This window comes from Coregonus lavaretus (genome assembly GCF_964263955.1).
Source record: "Coregonus lavaretus genome assembly, contig: HAP1_SCAFFOLD_69, whole genome shotgun sequence".
NCBI classification, from domain to species: domain Eukaryota; kingdom Metazoa; phylum Chordata; class Actinopteri; order Salmoniformes; family Salmonidae; genus Coregonus; species Coregonus lavaretus.
The window spans coordinates 1,400,575-1,419,707 of record NW_028158220.1 but is presented as its reverse complement, the minus strand read 5'-3'; the positions used below and the strand labels follow the sequence as shown (position 1 = coordinate 1,419,707).

The window sequence follows — 19,133 nt, the reverse complement described above, 5'->3', positions numbered from 1 at the left end:
TATTATTGGTTGCCACGCTCAGTCAACCTCGTCAACCTGAAAGGGGTGGGGCTAGCTCTTTAAACGCCCCCACCTGCAGTCTTTGGGCACGTTCCTCTGTTCAGACGTTGCTGAGGCCTGATAGATCTTCCAATGCCTGGAAAGGTATTTGCGGTATCAGCTAAGCATATGTTAAAGCAATGGGCTCGTTCGAGCAGATTACTTTTGTCAAGTCACCGCCTTTTCAAAGTGTGATGCATTATGGGGATAGAAACTGTCCGACATTGTGGGAGGTTCTATTGTCAACCAATCATCAGGGTGTTTCTGTTTGACCCACAGGAACAGGACCAAAAACTTAAACAGGAACCAGCTTTGCAAAAACAGTGGATAGTTACAAATGAATGTGATATTTGAGGCTCTCCTTCACTAATTGATTGTACAATGTAGACACATCTATTTACAGTTTCTGAGTGTGTGATATGGAAGGGTGGAGACATGTTTATTTTAACATTATTTTGACATACTACTTGAGTAAAAGTCTAAATATGAATTCAGAAAGTATCCCTTTCCCATATCTTGTTATGGTGACGGCTCGGCACTACAGCCACATGTTGTTATGGTGACGGCTCGGCACTACAGCCACATGTTGTTATGGTGACGGCTCGGCACTACAGCCACATGTTGTCTCCCGAGTGGCGCAGTGGTCTAAGGCACCGCATTGCAGTGCTAGCTGTGCCACTAGAGATCCTGGTTCGAATCCAGGCTCTGTCGTAGCCGGCCGCGACCGGGAGACCCATGGGGCGGCGCACAATTGGCCCAGCGTCGTCCAGGGTAGGGGAGGGAATGGCCGGCAGGGGATGTAGCTCAGTTGGTAGAGCATGGCGTTTGCAACGCCAGGGTTGTGGGTTCGATAAAATAATGTATGTGCTAACTGTAAGTCGCTCTGGATAAGAGCGTCTGCTAAATGACTAAAATGTAAAATGTAAAAATTTTGTTATGGTGACGGCTCGGCACTACAGCCACATGTTGTTATGGTGACGGCTCGGCACTACAGCCACATGTTGTTATGGTGACGGCTCGGCACTACAGCCACATGTTGTTATGGTGACGGCTCGGCACTACAGCCACATGTTGTTATGGTGATGTCTTGTGGGGTATGCATGGGTGTCTGAGCTGTGTGCCAGTAGTTCAAACAGACAGCTCGGTGCATTCAACATGTCAATACCTCCACTTTGAGCCAGGAGAGATTGGCATGTATATTATTAATGTTAGCTCTCTGTGTACATCCAAGGGCCAGCCGTGATGCCCTGTTCTGAGCCAATTGCAATTTTCCTAACCCTCTTTGTGGTACCTGACCACACGACTGAACAGTAGTCCAGGTGCGACAAAACTAGGGCCTGTAGGACCTGCCTTGTTGATAGTGTTGTTAAGAAGGCAGAGGAGCGCTTTATTATGGACAGACTTCTCCCCATCTTAGCTACTGTTGTAGCAACATGTTTTGACCTTGACAGTTTCCAATCCAGGGTTACTCCAAGCAGTTTAGTCACCTCAACTTGCTCAATTTCCACATTATTCATTACAATATTTAATTGAGGTTTAGGGTTTAGTGAATGATTTGTCCCAAATACTCTGCTGCCAATGACTGGAACGAACTGCAAAAAATCTCTGAAGCTGGAGACTCTTATCTCCCTCACTAACTTTAAGCGTCAGTTGTCAGAGCAGCTTACCGATCACTGCACCTGTACACAGCCATTCTGAAATTAGCCCACCCAACTACCTCATCCCCATATTGTTATTTATTTTGCTCATTTGCACTCCAGTATCTCTATTTGCACATAATATTTTGCACATCTATCATTCCAGTGTTAATTACGAAATTGTAACTATTTTTGCACTATGGCCTATTTATTTATTGCCTTACCTCCATAACTTGCTACATTTGCACACACTGTATATATATTTTCTGTTGTATTTTTGACTTTATGTTTTGCTTTACCCCATATGTAACTCTGTGTTGTTGTTTTTATCGCACTGCTTTGCTTTATCTTGGCCAGGTCGCAGTTGTAAATGAGAACTTGTTCTCAACTGGCTTACCTGGTTAAATAAAGGTGAAATAAAATTTAAAAAATAAAAATACAATGCTTTCAGTTTTTGAACTATTTGGTATTTGGTATTGTATTAGGATCCCCATTAGCTGTTGCAAAAGCAGCAGCTACTCTTCCTGGGGTCCACACAAAACATTAAACATGACATAATACAGAACATTAATAGACAAGAACAGCTCAAGGACAGAACTATATACATTTTTTAAAAAGGCACACGTAGCCTACACATCAATACATACAAACTATCTAGGTCAAATAGGGGAGAGGCGTTGTGCCGTGAGGTGTTGCTTTATCTGTTTTTTGAAACCAGGTTTGCTGTTTATTTGAGCAATATGAGATGGAACGGAGTTCCAAGCAATAATGGCTCTATATAATACTGTACGCTTTCTTGAATTTGTTTTGGATTTGGGGACTGTGAAAAGACCCCTGGTGGCATGTCTGGTGGGGTAAGTGTGTGTGTCAGAGCTGTGTGTAAGTTGACTATGCAAATAATTTGGGATTTTCAACTCATTAATGTTTCTTATAAAAAGAAGAAGTGATGCAGTCAGTCTCTCCTCAACTCTTAGCCAAGAGAGACTGGCATGCATAGTATTTATATCAGCCCTCTGATTACAATGAAGAGCAAGACGTACCGCTCTTCTGGGCCAGCTGCAGCTGAACTTGGTCTTTCCTTGCAGCACTGGACCACATGACTGGACAATAATCAAGATTAGACAAAACTAGAGCCTGCAGAACTTGCTTTTTGGAGTGTGGTGTCAAAAAAGCAGAGCATCTTTTTATTACGGACAGACCTCTCCCCATCTTTACAACCACTGAATCTATATGTTTTGACCATAATAGTTTACAATCTAAGGTAACGCCAAGTAATTTAGTCTCCTCAACATGTTCAAAGGCCACACCATTCATTAACAGATTCAGCTGAGGTCTAGAACTTAGGAAATGATTTGCACCAAATACAATAATCTTAGTTTTAGAAATGTTCAGGACCAATTTATTACTGGCCACCCATTCCAAAACAGACTGCAACTCTTTGTTAAGGGTTTCAGTGACTTCATTAGCTGTGTTTGCTGATGCGTATATGGTTGAATCATCAGCATACATGGACACACATGCTTTGTTTAATGCCAGTGGCAGGTCATTGGTAAAAATAGAAAAGAGTAGAGGGCCTAGAGAGCTGCCCTGTGGTACACCACACTTTACATGTTTGAGATTAGAGAAGCTTCCATTAAAGAAAACCCTTTGAGTTCTATTAGATAGCTCTGAATCCATGATATGGCAGAGGTTGAAAAGCCATAAAACATACACTACCGTTCAAAAGATTGGGGTCACTTAGACATTTCCTTCTTTTTGAATGAAAAGCAAATTTTTTGTCCATTAAAATAACATAAAATTGATCAGAAATACAGTGTAGACATGGGTTAATGTTGTAAATGGCTATTGTAACTGGAAACGGCTGATTTTTAATGGAATAACTACATACAGTGGGGAAAGAAAGTATTTAGTCAGCCACCAATTGTGCAAGTTCTCCCACTTTAAAAGATTAGAGAGGCCTGTAATTTTCATCATAGGTACACGTCAACTATGACAGACATTGAGAGAAAAAAATCCAGAAAATCACATTGTAGGATTTTTTATGAATTTATTTGCAAATTATGGTGGAAAATAAGTATTTGGTCACCTACAAACAAGCAAGATTTCTGGCTCTCACAGACCTGTAACTTCTTCTTTAAGAGGCTCCTCTGTCCTCCACTCGTTACCTGTATTAATGGCACCTGTTTGAACTTGTTATCAGTATAAAAGACACCTGTCAACAACCTCAAACAGTCACACTCCAAACTCCACTATGGCCAAGACCAAAGAGCTGTCAAAGGAAACCAGAAACAAAATTGTAGACCTGCACCAGGCTGGGGAGACTGAATCTGCAATAGGTAAGCAGCTTGGTTTGAAGAAATCAACTGTGGGAGCAATTATTAGGAAATGGAAGACATACAAGACCACTGATAATCTCCCTCGATCTGGGGCTCCACGCAAGATCTCACCCCGTGGGGTCAAAATGATCACAAGAACGGTGAGCAAAAATCCCAGAGCCACACGGGGGGACCTAGTGAATGACCTGCAGAGAGCTGGGACCAAAGTAACAAAGCCTACCATCAGTAACACACTACGCCGCCAGGGACTCAAATCCTGCAGTGCCAGACGTGTCCCCCTGCTTAAGCCAGTACATGTCCAGGCCCGTCTGAAGTTTGCTAGAGTGCATTTGGATGATCCAGAAGAGGATTGGGAGAATGTCATATGGTCAGATGAAACCAAAATAGAACTTTTTGGTAAAAACTCAACTCGTCGTGTTTGGAGGACAAAGAATGCTGAGTTGCATCCAAAGAACACCATACCTACTGTGAAGCATGGGGGTGGAAACATCATGCTTTGGGGCTGTTTTTCTGCAAAGGGACCAGGACGACTGATCCGTGTAAAGGAAAGAATGAATGGGGCCATGTATCATGAGATTTTGAGTGAAAACCTCCTTCCATCAGCAAGGGCATTGAAGATGAAACGTGGCTGGGTCTTTCAGCATGACAATGATCCCAAACACACTGCCCGGGCAACGAAGGAGTGGCTTCGTAAGAAGCATTTCAAGGTCCTGGAGTGGCCTAGCCAGTCTCCAGATCTCAACCCCATAGAAAATCTTTGGAGGGAGTTGAAAGTCCGTGTTGCCCAGCGACAGCCCCAAAACATCACTGCTCTAGAGGAGATCTGCATGGAGGAATGGGCCAAAATACCAGCAACAGTGTGTGAAAACCTTGTGAAGACTTACAGAAAACGTTTGACCTGTGTCATTGCCAACAAAGGGTATATAACAAAGTATTGAGAAACTTTTGTTATTGACCAAATACTTATTTTCCATCATAATTTGCAAATAAATTCATAAAAAATCCTACAATGTGATTTTCTGGAAAAGAAATGCTCATTTTGTCCGTCATAGTTGACGTGTACCTATGATGAAAATTACAGGCCTCTCTCATCTTTTTAAGTGGGAGAACTTGCACAATTGGTGGCTGACTAAATACTTTTTTTCCCCACTGTAGGTGTACAGAGGCCCATTGTCAGCAACCATCAGTCCTGTGTTCCAATAGCACGTTGTGTTTGCTAATCCAAGTTTATCATTTTAAAAGGCTAATTGATCATTAGAAAACCCTTTTGCAATTATGTTAGCACAGCTGATAACTGTTGTGCTGATTAAAGAAGCAATAAAACTGGCCTTCTTGAGACTAGTTGAGTATCTGGAGCGTCAGCAATTGTGGGTTCGATTACAGGCTTAAAATGGCCAGAAACAAAGAACTTTCTTCTGAAACTCGTCAGTCTTTTCTTATTCTGAGAAATGAAGGCTATTCCATGCGAGAAATTGCCAAGAAACTGAAGATCTCGTACAACGCTGTGTACTACTCCCTTCACAGAACAGCGCAAACTGGCTCTAACCAGAATAGAAAGAGGAGTGGGAGGCCCCGGTGCTCTTATCCAGAGCGACTTATAGTTAGTGCATACTTTTTTTTTCATACTGGCCCTCCGTGGGAATCAAACCCACAAACCTGGCGTTGCAAGCACCGTGCTCTACCAACTGAGCTACAGGGGACCTTTAACACATTACTGTACTTAACATGGATTATTATCATAACAAATGCACTGATGCAGTCAAATTATATATAGCCTGTCAAGATATGTTGCATGAATTCACAATGGAAATACAATGAAATCGAAATTTCTACAAATGATTACTCTCACAATGTCAGACATTCTGAAACACATAATTTATTTCCCCATTCTACGCTTGACAAGAAGTTCCCTTATTCCACCACTTGGCGCTGTGCTATGCATGGTCATGGCTGGGCCTAAATTTACCCACTCTCTCAAGCAAAATGTTCATGTAGATAAATCTCACGCTTTGCGTGTAAATTATCCCACGCACAGGTTTGTATAAATGAGGCCCCAGATCTGAATCACATCCATAACAGCAGTTGGTGGTTTGTATAAATGAGGCCCCAGATCTGAATCACATCCATAACAGCAGTTGGTGGTTTGTATAAATGAGGCCCCAGATCTGAATCACATCCATAACAGCAGTTGGTGGTTTGTATAAATGAGGCCCCAGATCTGAATCACACCCATAACAGCAGTTGGTGGTTTGTATAAATGAGGCCCCAGATCTGAATCACATCCATAACAGCAGTTGGTGGTTTGTATAAATGAGGCCCCAGATCTGAATCACATCCATAACAGCAGTTGGTGGTTTGTATAAATGAGGCCCCAGATCTGAATCACATCCATAACAGCAGTTGGTGGTTTGTATAAATGAGGCCCCAGATCTGAATCACATCCATAACAGCAGTTGGTGGTTTGTATAAATGAGGCCCCAGATCTGAATCACATCCATAACAGCAGTTGGTGGTTTGTATAAATGAGGCCCCAGATCTGAATCACATCCATAACCTATTGTGAGATCTGAAAACAGCAGTTGGTGGAGGGAGACTTAATAGACTAGAGTCCTGTCCAGGGGAAGTACTGGTACATCAAGCTGCCTCACACTACAGAAACAGGAGATGGGCTCCTGTTACTATGAGCTGTTCTGGATCAGACAAGCCAAGGCTCCTGTTACTATGAGCTGTTCTGGATCAGACAAGCCAAGGCTCCTGTTACTATGAGCTGTTCTGGATCAGACAAGCCAAGGCTCCTGTTACTACGAGCTGTTCTGGATCAGACAAGCCAAGGCTCCTGTTCCTATGAGCTGTTCTGGATCAGACAAGCCAAGGCTCCTGTTACTATGAGCTGTTCTGGATCAGACAAGCCAAGGCTCCTGTTACTATGAGCTGTTCTGGATCAGACAAGCCAAGGCTCCTGCTACTATGAGCTGTTCTGGATCAGACAAGCCAAGGCTCCTGTTACTATGAGCTGTTCTGGATCAGACAAGCCAAGGCTCCTGTTACTATGAGCTGTTCTGGATCAGACAAGCCAAGGCTCCTGTTACTATGAGCTGTTCTGGATCAGACAAGCCAAGGCTCCTGTTACTATGAGCTGTTCTGGATCAGACAAGCCAAGGCTCCTGTTACTATGAGCTGTTCTGGACCAGACAAGCCAAGGCTCCTGTTACTATGAGCTGTTCTGGATCAGACAAGCCAAGGCTCCTGTTACTATGAGCTGTTCTGGATCAGACAAGCCAAGGCTCCTGTTACTATGAGCTGTTCTGGATCAGACAAGCCAAGGCTCCTGTTACTATGAGCTGTTCTGGATCAGACAAGCCAAGGCTCCTGTTACTATGAGCTGTTCTGGATCAGACAAGCCAAGGCTCCTGTTACTATGAGCTGTTCTGGATCAGACAAGCCAAGGCTCCTGTTACTATGAGCTGTTCTGGATCAGACAAGCCAAGGCTCCTGTTACTATGAGCTGTTCTGGATCAGACAAGCCAAGGCTCCTGCTACTATGAGCTGTTCTGGATCAGACAAGCCAAGGCTCCTGTTACTATGAGCTGTTCTGGATCAGACAAGCCAAGGCTCCTGTTACTATGAGCTGTTCTGGATCAGACAAGCCAAGGCTCCTGTTATTATGAGCTGTTCTGGATCAGACAAGCCAAGGCTCCTGTTACTATGAGCTGTTCTGGATCAGACAAGCCAAGGCTCCTGTTACTATGAGCTGTTCTGGATCAGACAAGCCAAGGCTCCTGTTACTATGAGCTGTTCTGGATCAGACAAGCCAAGGCTCCTGTTACTATGAGCTGTTCTGGATCAGACAAGCCAAGGCTCCTGTTACTATGAGCTGTTCTGGATCAGACAAGCCAAGGCTCCTGCAAGGCTACTTCCTTATATAATTATTTACATTTTGCAAGATCCAAATAATATAATGAACATCATCAGAGGGTTTATATTTGTATCAAATCAATCAGAGCTAATAATCAAAACGAAATACATAATATAAAAATATGATCATGTCTCAAGATGAAAAAACATCCACAAAAGTAAACCTTCTTTTATTTTTATGATTTCATATAAACAATATGATTTCATGTGTCGTTAACAAACATACAAATTCTCAGTCAAAAACTTAAGTCAGAACACAGCCTCTCTATTCTCTCATGTGATTTCAGGTCCTCTGACTGGGAAAATGTCTTTCCACAATTAGAGCAGTGGAATGTCTTCTACTCCTGTGTATGTATCTTCTGATGTGATTTCAGGTTCCCTAACTGAGTAAAACTCTTACCACAGTGGGAGCAGTGGTAGGGCTTTTCTCCTGTGTGTATTCTGTCGTGCTTTTTCAGATCTTCTAAATTCCTAAAACTCTTTTCACAGTGGGAACAGCGGTAGGGCTTTTCTCCTGTGTGTATTCTCTCATGTGACTTCAGGCTCCCTAACCAGGCAAATGTAATTCCACAGTGGGAGCAGTGGTAAGGCTTCTCTCCAGAGTGTATTCTCTTATGTGTTTTCAGGTTTCCTAACTGACTAAAACTCTTTCCACACTGAGAACAGTGGAAAGGCTTTTCTCCTGTGTGTGTCCTCTCATGCTCTTTTAGGTTTCGTAACTTAGTAAAACTCTTTCCACACTGGGAACAGTGGAAAGGCTTTTCTTCTGTGTGTTTCCTTTCATGCTCTTTTAGCTTCCATAACCACTTAAAACCCATATTACACTGGGAGCAGTGGTGTCGTTTCGCTGGTTTGGGCGTCTCTGGGTCTGGTTCCCCTGAAGGACTCTTCCCGCTGTCAGGGTGAGAGTCTGGTCTCTCTCCTGCCAAAGACAAACAGATTATTTGGTTAAACAGAGACCTGAATGAAACCTCCACATAATAAAACTGTCTTCCTGTGAGGTTTAATCCAGCCTAGATCCCTCAATAACCTGAGGTCAGTTTTCACAACATTACATCATTAAAAAATAAACTTGATGAGATTTTAAAAACAAACGCTGTAGAGCTCCAAATCTTATCTTGCTCTCATGGGTGTCATGTTTTAGGCTGATAAATGTACTAACATGTTAATACAATTGGTACTACAAAGATGGTTGGAGGTCCACACATCAGAGAACGTTGTCTTGAATGGGAATATCTGTTGTTTTAAATGATACTGTCAATCCTCCAACAGGAAACCTGTTGAAATCATAGAAATAAACAGAATAGAGATGAGACCATTTAAGTTGACATTCAACGGTTTTGGGATGGACCGGCTGCCATCTTTGTGGTAGTAATTAGAAGTTAAAAATTTTCAATTTCATTACAATTTTCAATGATGTACCAGCCCAATTGGTCTGAAGCAGTGGTGTAATGTACTTAAGTAAAAAATAATTTTAAGTACTACCTAAATAGTTTTCCTTGACACCCAAAAGTACTCATTACATTTCGAATGCTCAGCAGGACATTAAAATGGTCCAATTCACACACTTATCAAGAGAACATCCCTGGTCATCCCTACTGCCTCTGATCTGACTCATACTTTGTTTGTAAATGATGTCTGAGTGTTGGAGCGTGCCCCTGGCTATCCGTAAAATAATAAAACAAGAACATTGTGCCGTCTGGTTTGCTTAATATAAGGAATGTTAAATTATTTTTGATTACTTTTGATACTTAAGTATATTTAGAACGAAATACTTTTAGACTTTTACTCAAGTAGTATTTTACTGGGTATCTTTACTTTTACTCAAGTATGACAATTGGGTACTTTTTCCACCACTGGTCTGAAGGGACATTCCAATTCCATTCTGGTCTGAAGGGACATTCCAATTCCATTCTAGTCTGAAGGGACATTCCAATTCCATTCTAGTCTGAAGGGACATTCCAATTCCATTCTAGTCTGAAGGGACATTCCAATTCCATTCTAGTCTGAAGGGACATTCCAATTCCATTCTATGAATTATATTTATATGATTGAAATGAAATAAACCCACCCTGTATTCAAGAGCATGTTGTGTCTCAACCGATGGCGGGCAGAACCCAAAAAACCCTCAGATGACGTATAGTAGAGTCTAAGCTACAACATGTGAATATTAACACAAATCTGAGTTTAAACGTTTTTAGATCATTGACGTTAAAGATTTAAAATGTAATAATTCGTATACATATATATATATATATATTTTATAAAACAGTTTGCCAACCCTGTTTGTAAGCTTTTAAATGATATCAGACTCAACCGTTTATGTTTTCCAGTGATGAAGACATGGATGACTCATGGTATGGTTGGGTGTGTTTCCAGTGATGAAGACATGGATGACTCATGGTATGGTTGGGTGTGTTTCCAGTGATGAAGACATGGATGATTCATGGTATGGTTGGGTGTGTTTCCAGTGATGAAGACATGGATGACTCATGGTATGGTTGGGTGTGTTTCCAGTGATGAAGACATGGATGACTCATGGTATGGTTGGGTGTGTTTCCAGTGATGAAGACATGGATGATTCATGGTATGGTTGGGTGTGTTTCCAGTGATGAAGACATGGATGACTCATGGTATGGTTGGGTGTGTTTCCAGTGATGAAGACATGGATGACTCATGGTATGGTGGGGTGTGTTTCCAGTGATGAAGACATGGATGAATCATGGTATGGTTGGGTGTGTTTCCAGTGATGAAGACATGGATGATTCATGGTATGGTTGGGTGTGTTTCCAGTGATGAAGACATGGATGACTCATGGTATGGTTGGGTGTGTTTCCAGTGATGAAGACATGGATGACTCATGGTACGGTTGGGTGTGTTTCCAGTGATGAAGACATGGATGACTCATGGTACGGTTGGGTGTGTTTCCAGTGATGAAGACATGGATGACTCATGGTATGGTTGGGTGTGTTTCCAGTGATGAAGACATGGATGATTCATGGTATGGTGGGGTGTGTTTCCAGTGATGAAGACATGGATGACTCATGGTATGGTGGGGTGTGTTTCCAGTGATGAAGACATGGATGACTCATGGTACGGTTGGGTGTGTTTCCAGTGATGAAGACATGGATGAATCATGGTATGGTTGGGTGTGTTTCCAGTGATGAAGACATGGATGATTCATGGTATGGTTGGGTGTGTTTCCAGTGATGAAGACATGGATGACTCATGGTATGGTTGGGTGTGTTTCCAGTGATGAAGACATGGATGACTCATGGTATGGTTGGGTGTGCAAAATTGTCAACTTTGAACACCTCTATCTCCTGAATGTTTTTGCCGTTTCAGGTCCAAAAAGTAACTTTTCTGACCACTTCTTCCATGGGCAAACATGTTCGGAGAGTTGTTTTAAATCAAAAGGGATGTTGTTAAAAAGTGATTGAATTCCAATGGATTTACCCTCCATCTAATAACAGGGCTATGCTACTACCAGAACGTATTAGACTGAGCCCTCATTAAAGTCCTCCATTTCCATTTATAAAACGGGTCATATCATTAAAAGACCCTGGAAATGTGATTTGTTTGAAGAGTATATTATATTATATATATATTATTATTATATATATTATTATATATGCTATATTGTTACAAATGATGTCTAAAAAAAATAAGCTAAATCAAAATGGCTACTTTTGAGATATTAATATTTTTAATGTTGAATAAATGGTGACTTTTTTTTCTTAGAATCTAGACACTATAAACGAGTGTAATGGCAGCAAGATGTTGCCTGTATCATGTCCGTTCCACAGACCATAGGTCTTACAGGAGGCACGCACAGGTCTAAAAAGGGCCTAAAATGGCCACTTTCATCATGATTTTCTCAAACATGGTTTGAACATCGTTCCTCCAATGACGTTTCTATGTGAGAATTGCCAAAACCATATATTCTGAGACAAATATTTTCGGCCCACGCTGGCGTGGAATCGCGCTCCAGTGTGGTACAATGGAATTGGAGCATCGATACGGACAACTCCATTCTGTGAGACATTAAAGTTGTGAATTTTGCGTGCAAATCCATTGTTAACGTTTTGTTGGTGAGTCGCTCTTTGGTGGTATAAACATTTTACAGTGTAGTTTTATCAATTCCTACATTAAATAACATATTCAAGCATAGACATTCAGTAGAATGCCGTTTTAAGACTAGTTTGTGCTCCTGTTTTAAGACAGTACTTACTGGTGTTAATCAGATCTTCAGTCTCCTCTTCATCCTCCTCCTCCTCCTCCTCATCTTTCAATGTGACAGTAATCTCTCCCTCCTTCTTCACTCCAAAACCTGCATCCTCCTCTATCTCCTCCTCTTCTTCCTCCTCTTCTTTCACTGTAACATCCTCTTCCTCTTTCACTCTGAACGCGTCTTCCTCCTCTTTCACTCTGAACGCGTCTTCCTCTTCTTTAACTGTAACGTCTTTCTCTTCTTCTTTCACGGTAACAGCCTCACCCTCTACTTGTTTTTGTATTGTAACATCCTCCTCTTCCTCCTCCTCTTTCACTAGAGCTTCTTTCTCCGTCCAGCAGACCTCCTCTTCTTTAGCAGGAGGAGAGTAGCTTAGTGAGCTCATGGTCGGGGATGTTAGCTATCTAGCTAGCGTTAGCCTAGTGCTAGGCTAATTTTTTTTTTTTTTGCAGACTTACATGAGCAATTAGGGTTAAGTGCCTTGCTCAAGGGCACATCAACAGATTTTTTCACCTAGTCGGCTCGGGGATTAGAACCAGCGAACTTTCGGTTACTGGCACACCGCTCTTAACCACTAAGATACCTGCCGCCCTATTTATCAAGCCAGCTACCTATCAACGTAAATATGAAATTAAATGGGGAAACTAGCTATCTATAAGACACACGTATTTTTAAAACAGATGCAACTATACACGGACTATTTTGTCTACAAAGGTACGGAGGTGTCTGACTAGCTGTTGTTGTTGAAGAAGCGTCCCGTCCACTAGATTATACGTCACACTGGCAGCATCGCTTGAAAGACGCACATCGCCATCTGCTGACTGGAGTGGGTAACGCAGTTGAGATTATTTTGCTGTACCACTTTATTTTTTTTAATTTTTTTTCACCTTTATTTAACCAGGTAAGCCAGTTGAGAACAGGTTCTCATTTACAACTGCGACCTGGCCAAGATAAAGCAAAGTAGTGCAATAAAAACAACACAGAGTTACATATGGGGTAAAAAAAAACATAAAGTCAGAAATACAACAGAAAATATATATACAGTGTGTGCAAATGTAGCAAGTTATGGAGGTAAGGCAATAAATAGGCTATAGTGCAGAATAATTACAATAGTATTAACACTGGAATGCTAGATGTGCAAGAGATTATGTGCAAATAGAGATACTGGGGTGCAAAAGAGCAAATTAAATAACAATATAGGGATGAGGTAGTTGGGTGGGCTAATTTCAGATGGGCTGTGTACAGGTGCAGTGATCGGTAAGGTGCTCTGACAACTGATGCTTAAAGTTATTGAGGGAGATAATAGTCTCCAGCTTCAGAGATTTTTGCAATTCGTTCCATTTGACCCCGTAAAACCACTATGGCTGACCCCGTAAAACAACACATTTCACTGCACCTATCTGGTGTATGTGACAATATATGTATATCTCTTTTTGTATATTATATTGATACGTCCAAAGGAACGCATGTGTTGATTGATTAGTGCAGATTTGTAATGAGTATGAATTTAAAGCATATCATCAGACTGCATACAAAGAGGCACTGAACACTGCACACAAGTTATACGATACCAATCTCATTGCAAATGGTGAGGGGAAACCCAGAATTATATGTTTTGTTATAAAGAAATGAGTTCAACCCCCCAGATAACTCCTCCTTTACCCACTCCATTGAGCAATGAAACTGTTTTAATGAATTTTTCAAATCCAAAAATCCAAAATCAAGTGCATCTACTGCACTGTACAATCTACCCTTTGCTTCATACTGAGCCTCCCAGCTGCAGTTCCACCAAATTCTCATTGCCAACCCCAACATCTGTCTGAGGTCAACTACCTGCCCCTCTGCTTCATACTGAGCCTCCCTGCTGCCGTTCCACCAAATTCTCATTGCCAACCCCAACATCTGTCTGAGGTCAACTACCTGCCCCTCTGCTTCATACTGAGCCTCCCTGCTGCCGTTCCACCAAATTCTCATTGCCAACCCCAACATCTGTCTGAGGTCAACTACCTGCCCCTTGGACCCGATTCCCACAGTACTCATGAATCCAGCCTCACTCTTCTCAGTCCAACTACGACCACAATCATCAATAACTCTCTTCATTCAGACACTGTGCCTAATTCCCTGAAGACTGCCTCCATCATACCAACCAGGGTTAGGCTCAAATCATAACTTTGGAATTCCATGAGTTGAAGTTAGAATTAAATTGGTCACAGGATGTAGAATTTGAATTTGAGTGACAGGAAGTAGGATTCGATTCAGTGCAATCAAAGAAATTCCACTCAGTCATAGAACATGAAAGTTTAATTAAATTTGACACACTTCCTGATACCAAAGAATAAATCACTTTTCTCTGCAAACAATCATACCGACCTTCAGAAAACCTGGACCCCAACACCCTGAGCTGTGGTTGCAGGTTCCCCTGCCTCATCTGAAGCCTCTTCTTTTAGGCTGCTGCTATAGGACACCAAGTGGAGACTGTCACTATCTGGAGAATATGATCTGCTATAGACCACCAAGTGGAGACTGGTACTATCTGGAGAATATGATCTGCTATAGACCACCAAGTGTAGACTGTCACTATCTGGAGAATATGATCTGCTATAGGACACCAAGTGTAGACTGGTACTATCTGGAGAATATGATCTGCTATAGACCACCAAGTGGAGACTGTCACTATCTGGAGAATATGATCTGCTATAGACCACCAAGTGGAGACTGGTACTATCTGGAGAATATGATCTGCTATAGGACACCAAGTGTAGACTGCCACTATCTGGAGAATATGATCTGCTATAGGACACCAAGTATAGACTGTCACTATCTGGAGAATATGATCTGCTATAGACCACCAAGTGGAGACTGTTACTATCTGGAGAATATGATCTGCTATAGGACACCAAGTGGAGACTGGTACTATCTGGAGAATATGATCTGCTATAGGACACCAAGTGGAGACTGGTACTATCTGGAGAATATGATCTGCTATAGACCACCAAGTGGAGACTGCTACTATCTGGAGAATATGATCTGCTGTAGGACACCAAGTGTAGATTGGTACTATCTGGAGAATATGATCTGCTGTAGGACACCAAGTGGAGACTGTCACTATCTGGAGAATATGATCTGCTGTAGACCACCAAGTGTAGACTGCCACTATCTGGAGAATATGATCTGCTATAGACCACCAAGTGGAGACTGTCACTATCTGGAGAATATGATCTGCTATAGACCACCAAGTGGAGACTGGGACTATCTGGAGAATATGATCTGCTATAGACCACCAAGTGGAGACTGCTACTATCTGGAGAATATGATCTGCTGTAGGACACCAAGTGGAGACTGGTACTATCTGGAGAATATGATCTGCTATAGACCACCAAGTGGAGACTGCTACTATCTGGAGAATATGATCTGCTGTAGGACACCAAGTGGAGACTGGTACTATCTGGAGAATATGATCTGCTGTAGGACACCAAGTGGAGACTGGTACTATCTGGAGAATATGATCTGCTATAGACCACCAAGTGGAGACTGTCACTATATGGAGAATATGATCTGCTGTAGGACACCAAGGGTCGACTGTTACTATCTGGAGAATATGATCTGCTATAGACCACCAAGTGTAGACTGTCACTATCTGGAGAATATGATCTGCTATAGGACACCAAGTGTAGACTGTCACTATCTGGAGAATATGATCTGCTATAGGACACCAAGTGTAGACTGTCACTATCTGGATAATATGATCTGCTATAGACCACCAAGTGGAGACTGGCACTATCTGGAGAATACTGTCACTATTTGGAGAATATGATCTGCTGTAGGACACCAAGTGGAGACTGGCACTATCTGGAGAATATGAGTGTGATGTAAACAAGTTCTCTGATGCTAACAGAGAAATGTATTTTCTGGGTGACCCTGAACATTGACTGGTTAGAAACTAGTTGTCCTCTCAAGAGGAAGCTTCTAACTGTGACTAATGCCTGTAATATGAACCAGGTTACCACTCAACCAACTAGAGTGTATATCAATAGTTTTGGATCTGTGACATCCATTTGTATTGATCGTATATATTCACTAATACTGCAGAGCTCTGCTCCAAAGCAATATCAGTTCCCATTGGCTGTACTGACCATAACAATATCAGTTCCCATTGGCTGGTAGTGGCCATAACAATATCAGTTCCCATTGGCTGTAGAGACCATTACAATATCAGTTCCCATTGGCTGTAGTGACCATAACAATATCAGTTCCCATTGGCTGTAGAGACCATAACAATATCAGTTCCCATTGGCTGGTAGTGACCATTACATTATCAGTTCCCATTGGCTGTAGAGACCATAACAATATCAGTTCCCATTGGCTGTAGAGACCATAACAATATCAGTTCCCATTGGCTGTAGAGACCATAACAATATCAGTTCCCATTGGCTGTAGAGACCATAACAATATCAGTTCCCATTGGCTGTAGTGACCATAACAATATCAGTTCCCATTGGCTGTAGAGACCATAACAATATCAGTTCCCATTGGCTGTAGTGACCATAACAATATCAGTTCCCATTGGCTGTAGTGACCATAACAATATCAGTTCCCATTGGCTGTAGAGACCATAACAATATCAGTTCCCATTGGCTGTACTGACCATAACATTATCAGTTCCCATTGGCTGTAGAGACCATTACAATATCAGTTCCCATTGGCTGTAGAGACCATAACATCATCAGTTCCCATTGGCTATAGTGACCATAACATTATCAGTTCCCATTGGCTGTAGAGACCATAACAATATCAGTTCCCATTGGCTGTAGTGACCATAACATTATCAGTTCCCATTGGCTGTAGTGACCATAACATTATCAGTTCCCATTGGCTGTAGTGACCATAACATTATCAGTTCCCATTGGCTGTAGTGACCATAACATTGTGGCAATAACAAGGAAAGCCAAAGTACCAAAGGCAGGGGCCTAAAGTTACTAAATGTTACTAAATGTTTTCTCAGGACTCATTTGTTGAAGATGTGAAACATGTTATGTTTGGTCTGATGTGTATAAAGGAGGAGGATCAAGATGCAGCACATGGGGAGTATTTGTTAAATTATTCAGGCCTGAAACTAAACTGTGAAAGCTGTTAGAACTCCCTGGATTGATGATGAATTTATATAAATTGTTTGATTCACAGAAATGATGCAAAAGAGTTGGTCAAGTTAGTTTGGGAGACGTGGAAAACCTATTGTTATCCACCAATAATGATAAGCCACCAGGTATAGACAACCTAAATGGGAAACTATTGAGAATGGTAGCAGACTGTATTGCCACCCCTATTTGCCATGTCTTTAACCAAAGCCTAAAGGAGGGTGTGTGTCCACAGGCGTGGAAGGAAGCTAAAGTAATTCCACTACCTAAAAATAGTAAAGCACCCTTTGCTGGCTCTAACAGCCCAATCAGTTTGTTAATTACAAATCAACATGAAGTTAAGGCCACCAAATGTAGAGAAGACACGATGAGGAATAAAGTTCCACATAGAAGTGGGTCTTGTTAGGAATTGTTTTATCCAATTGGCGCAGTGGTCTAAGGCTCTGCATCACAGTGCTAGCTGTGCCACTAGAGATCCTGGTTCGAATCCAGGCTCTGTCGTAGCCTGCCGCGACCGGGAGACCCCATGGGGCGGCGCGCAATTGGCCCAGCGTTGTCCAGGGTAGGGAAGGGAATGGCCGGCAGGGATGTAGCTCAGTTGATAGAGCATGGCGTTTGCAATGCCAGGGTTGTGGGTTCGATTCCCACAGGGGGTATAAAAAAATATTAATGCATGCACTAACTAACTGTAAGTCACTCTGGATAAGAGCGTCTAGCAAAATGTAAAAAATAAAATAAAAATAAAGTATTATTTAAGGTAGTAAAGTCCAGATAGGATGTTGTGGTGAAGGTAACCTAGAGTGGTCTTGTGATGTTTGTTTGTGTTTCTGCTGGCCAGAGGGGGCAGGCGCTCCGTGTTTAAACGAATGGGGGAAAGAGTTGTGAATTGTTTTGCTCTCAAGGAAAGGGCGCCATTGAACGGCGTGATTACTGGGGTAGCGGTAAATGTGAAAGCTGACCAACTGAAGGGGAAGATTACCGGTGTTTGTGATGCTCGTCGTTTGGTGCGACGCAGACAGGGTGGCGAGACGGGAGAAACAGATGAGTCATCGTCTGTTCTTTTGAGATTTGATGTTGAGTCTTTGCCCCGACAAAGTGATGTTAGGATATATAAGTTATCCTGTACGAGCTTTTGTGCCGAATACATTACGTTGTTACAGGTGTCAAGCTTATGGGCATGTGGCAGCAGTGTGTAGGAGGGAGGTTCCAAGGTGTGAGAAGTGTGCAGAAGGGCATGAGACAAAGGAATGTGTAGCATTGGGGAAAGTAGTGGTATGTGTTAATTGTAGGGGAAAGTAGTGGTGTGTGTTAATTGTAGGGGAAAGTAGTGGTGTGTGTTAATTGTAGGGGAAAGTAGTGGTGTGTGTTAATTGTAGGGGTGCCCATGGGGCTGGGGATCCGAAATGTCCGGTGCGAGAGAAGTTGAGGTTTCCAGGATTAGAGTAGTGAAGAAGTTGCTGAGGCTGTGAAGAAAGTAGAGGAAGATGGGTCAAGGGGGAGGAATGGTGAGAGGAGGAGATCTGTACCAGTACAGAGGGATAGGACAACCAGTGATATATGTTTCAGTAAGATTGGATTTTTGGCATTAATAGCAATGGTTATTAACTGTACTGCAGGGGTGGAACGTAAGTCGCAGATAATAGAGGTTGTGGTGGCAGCTGCAGAGAGCTATTTGGGTGTGCGAGACTTGACATCAGAAGAGGTACAGGGTGTGTTAAGTGGTGATGTCACATCATTTCAGGCTGTTGGCCTGAAGTAGGACTAAATATATTTAAATAGCGGAGTATGGTATTTATTATATATTGTTTTGTTTTGTGAGTGTGGTGTTAGATAGTAATGT

General features: G+C 42.1%; 1 protein-coding gene across 2 annotated transcripts; it reads right to left on the bottom strand.

Annotated features, from left to right (window-relative positions):
* Positions 1-8,133: 8,133 nt before the first annotated feature.
* Positions 8,134-12,909, bottom strand: LOC311124286 (uncharacterized protein). 2 transcript variants are annotated; one of them, XM_084198454.1, is made up of 2 exons: positions 12,159-12,909; positions 8,134-8,849 (listed from the first exon to the last, which is right to left on the bottom strand). In XM_084198454.1, exons 1-2 carry the CDS (start codon positions 12,541-12,543, stop codon positions 8,266-8,268), a joined length of 969 nt encoding a protein of 322 aa, XP_084054580.1. In that variant the 5' UTR covers positions 12,544-12,909; the 3' UTR covers positions 8,134-8,265. The 2 variants fall into 2 exon arrangements, 1 of the variants encoding a protein (XP_084054580.1); XR_014612745.1 differs by lacking the exon at positions 12,159-12,909 and adding an exon at positions 9,090-9,242 and having other exon boundaries at positions 8,140-8,849.
* Positions 12,910-19,133: the final 6,224 nt, after the last annotated feature.

Bases quoted from the DNA above. Each gene is read 5' to 3' on its own strand.
- LOC311124286 (XM_084198454.1), bottom strand. From the start codon at position 12,543: ATGAGCTCACTAAGCTACTCTCCTCCTGCTAAAGAAGAGGAGGTCTGC. The intron at 8,850-12,158 runs GTAAGTACTGTC...TGTCTTTGGCAG, and splicing joins TGAAGATCTGATTAACACCA to GAGAGAGACCAGACTCTCAC.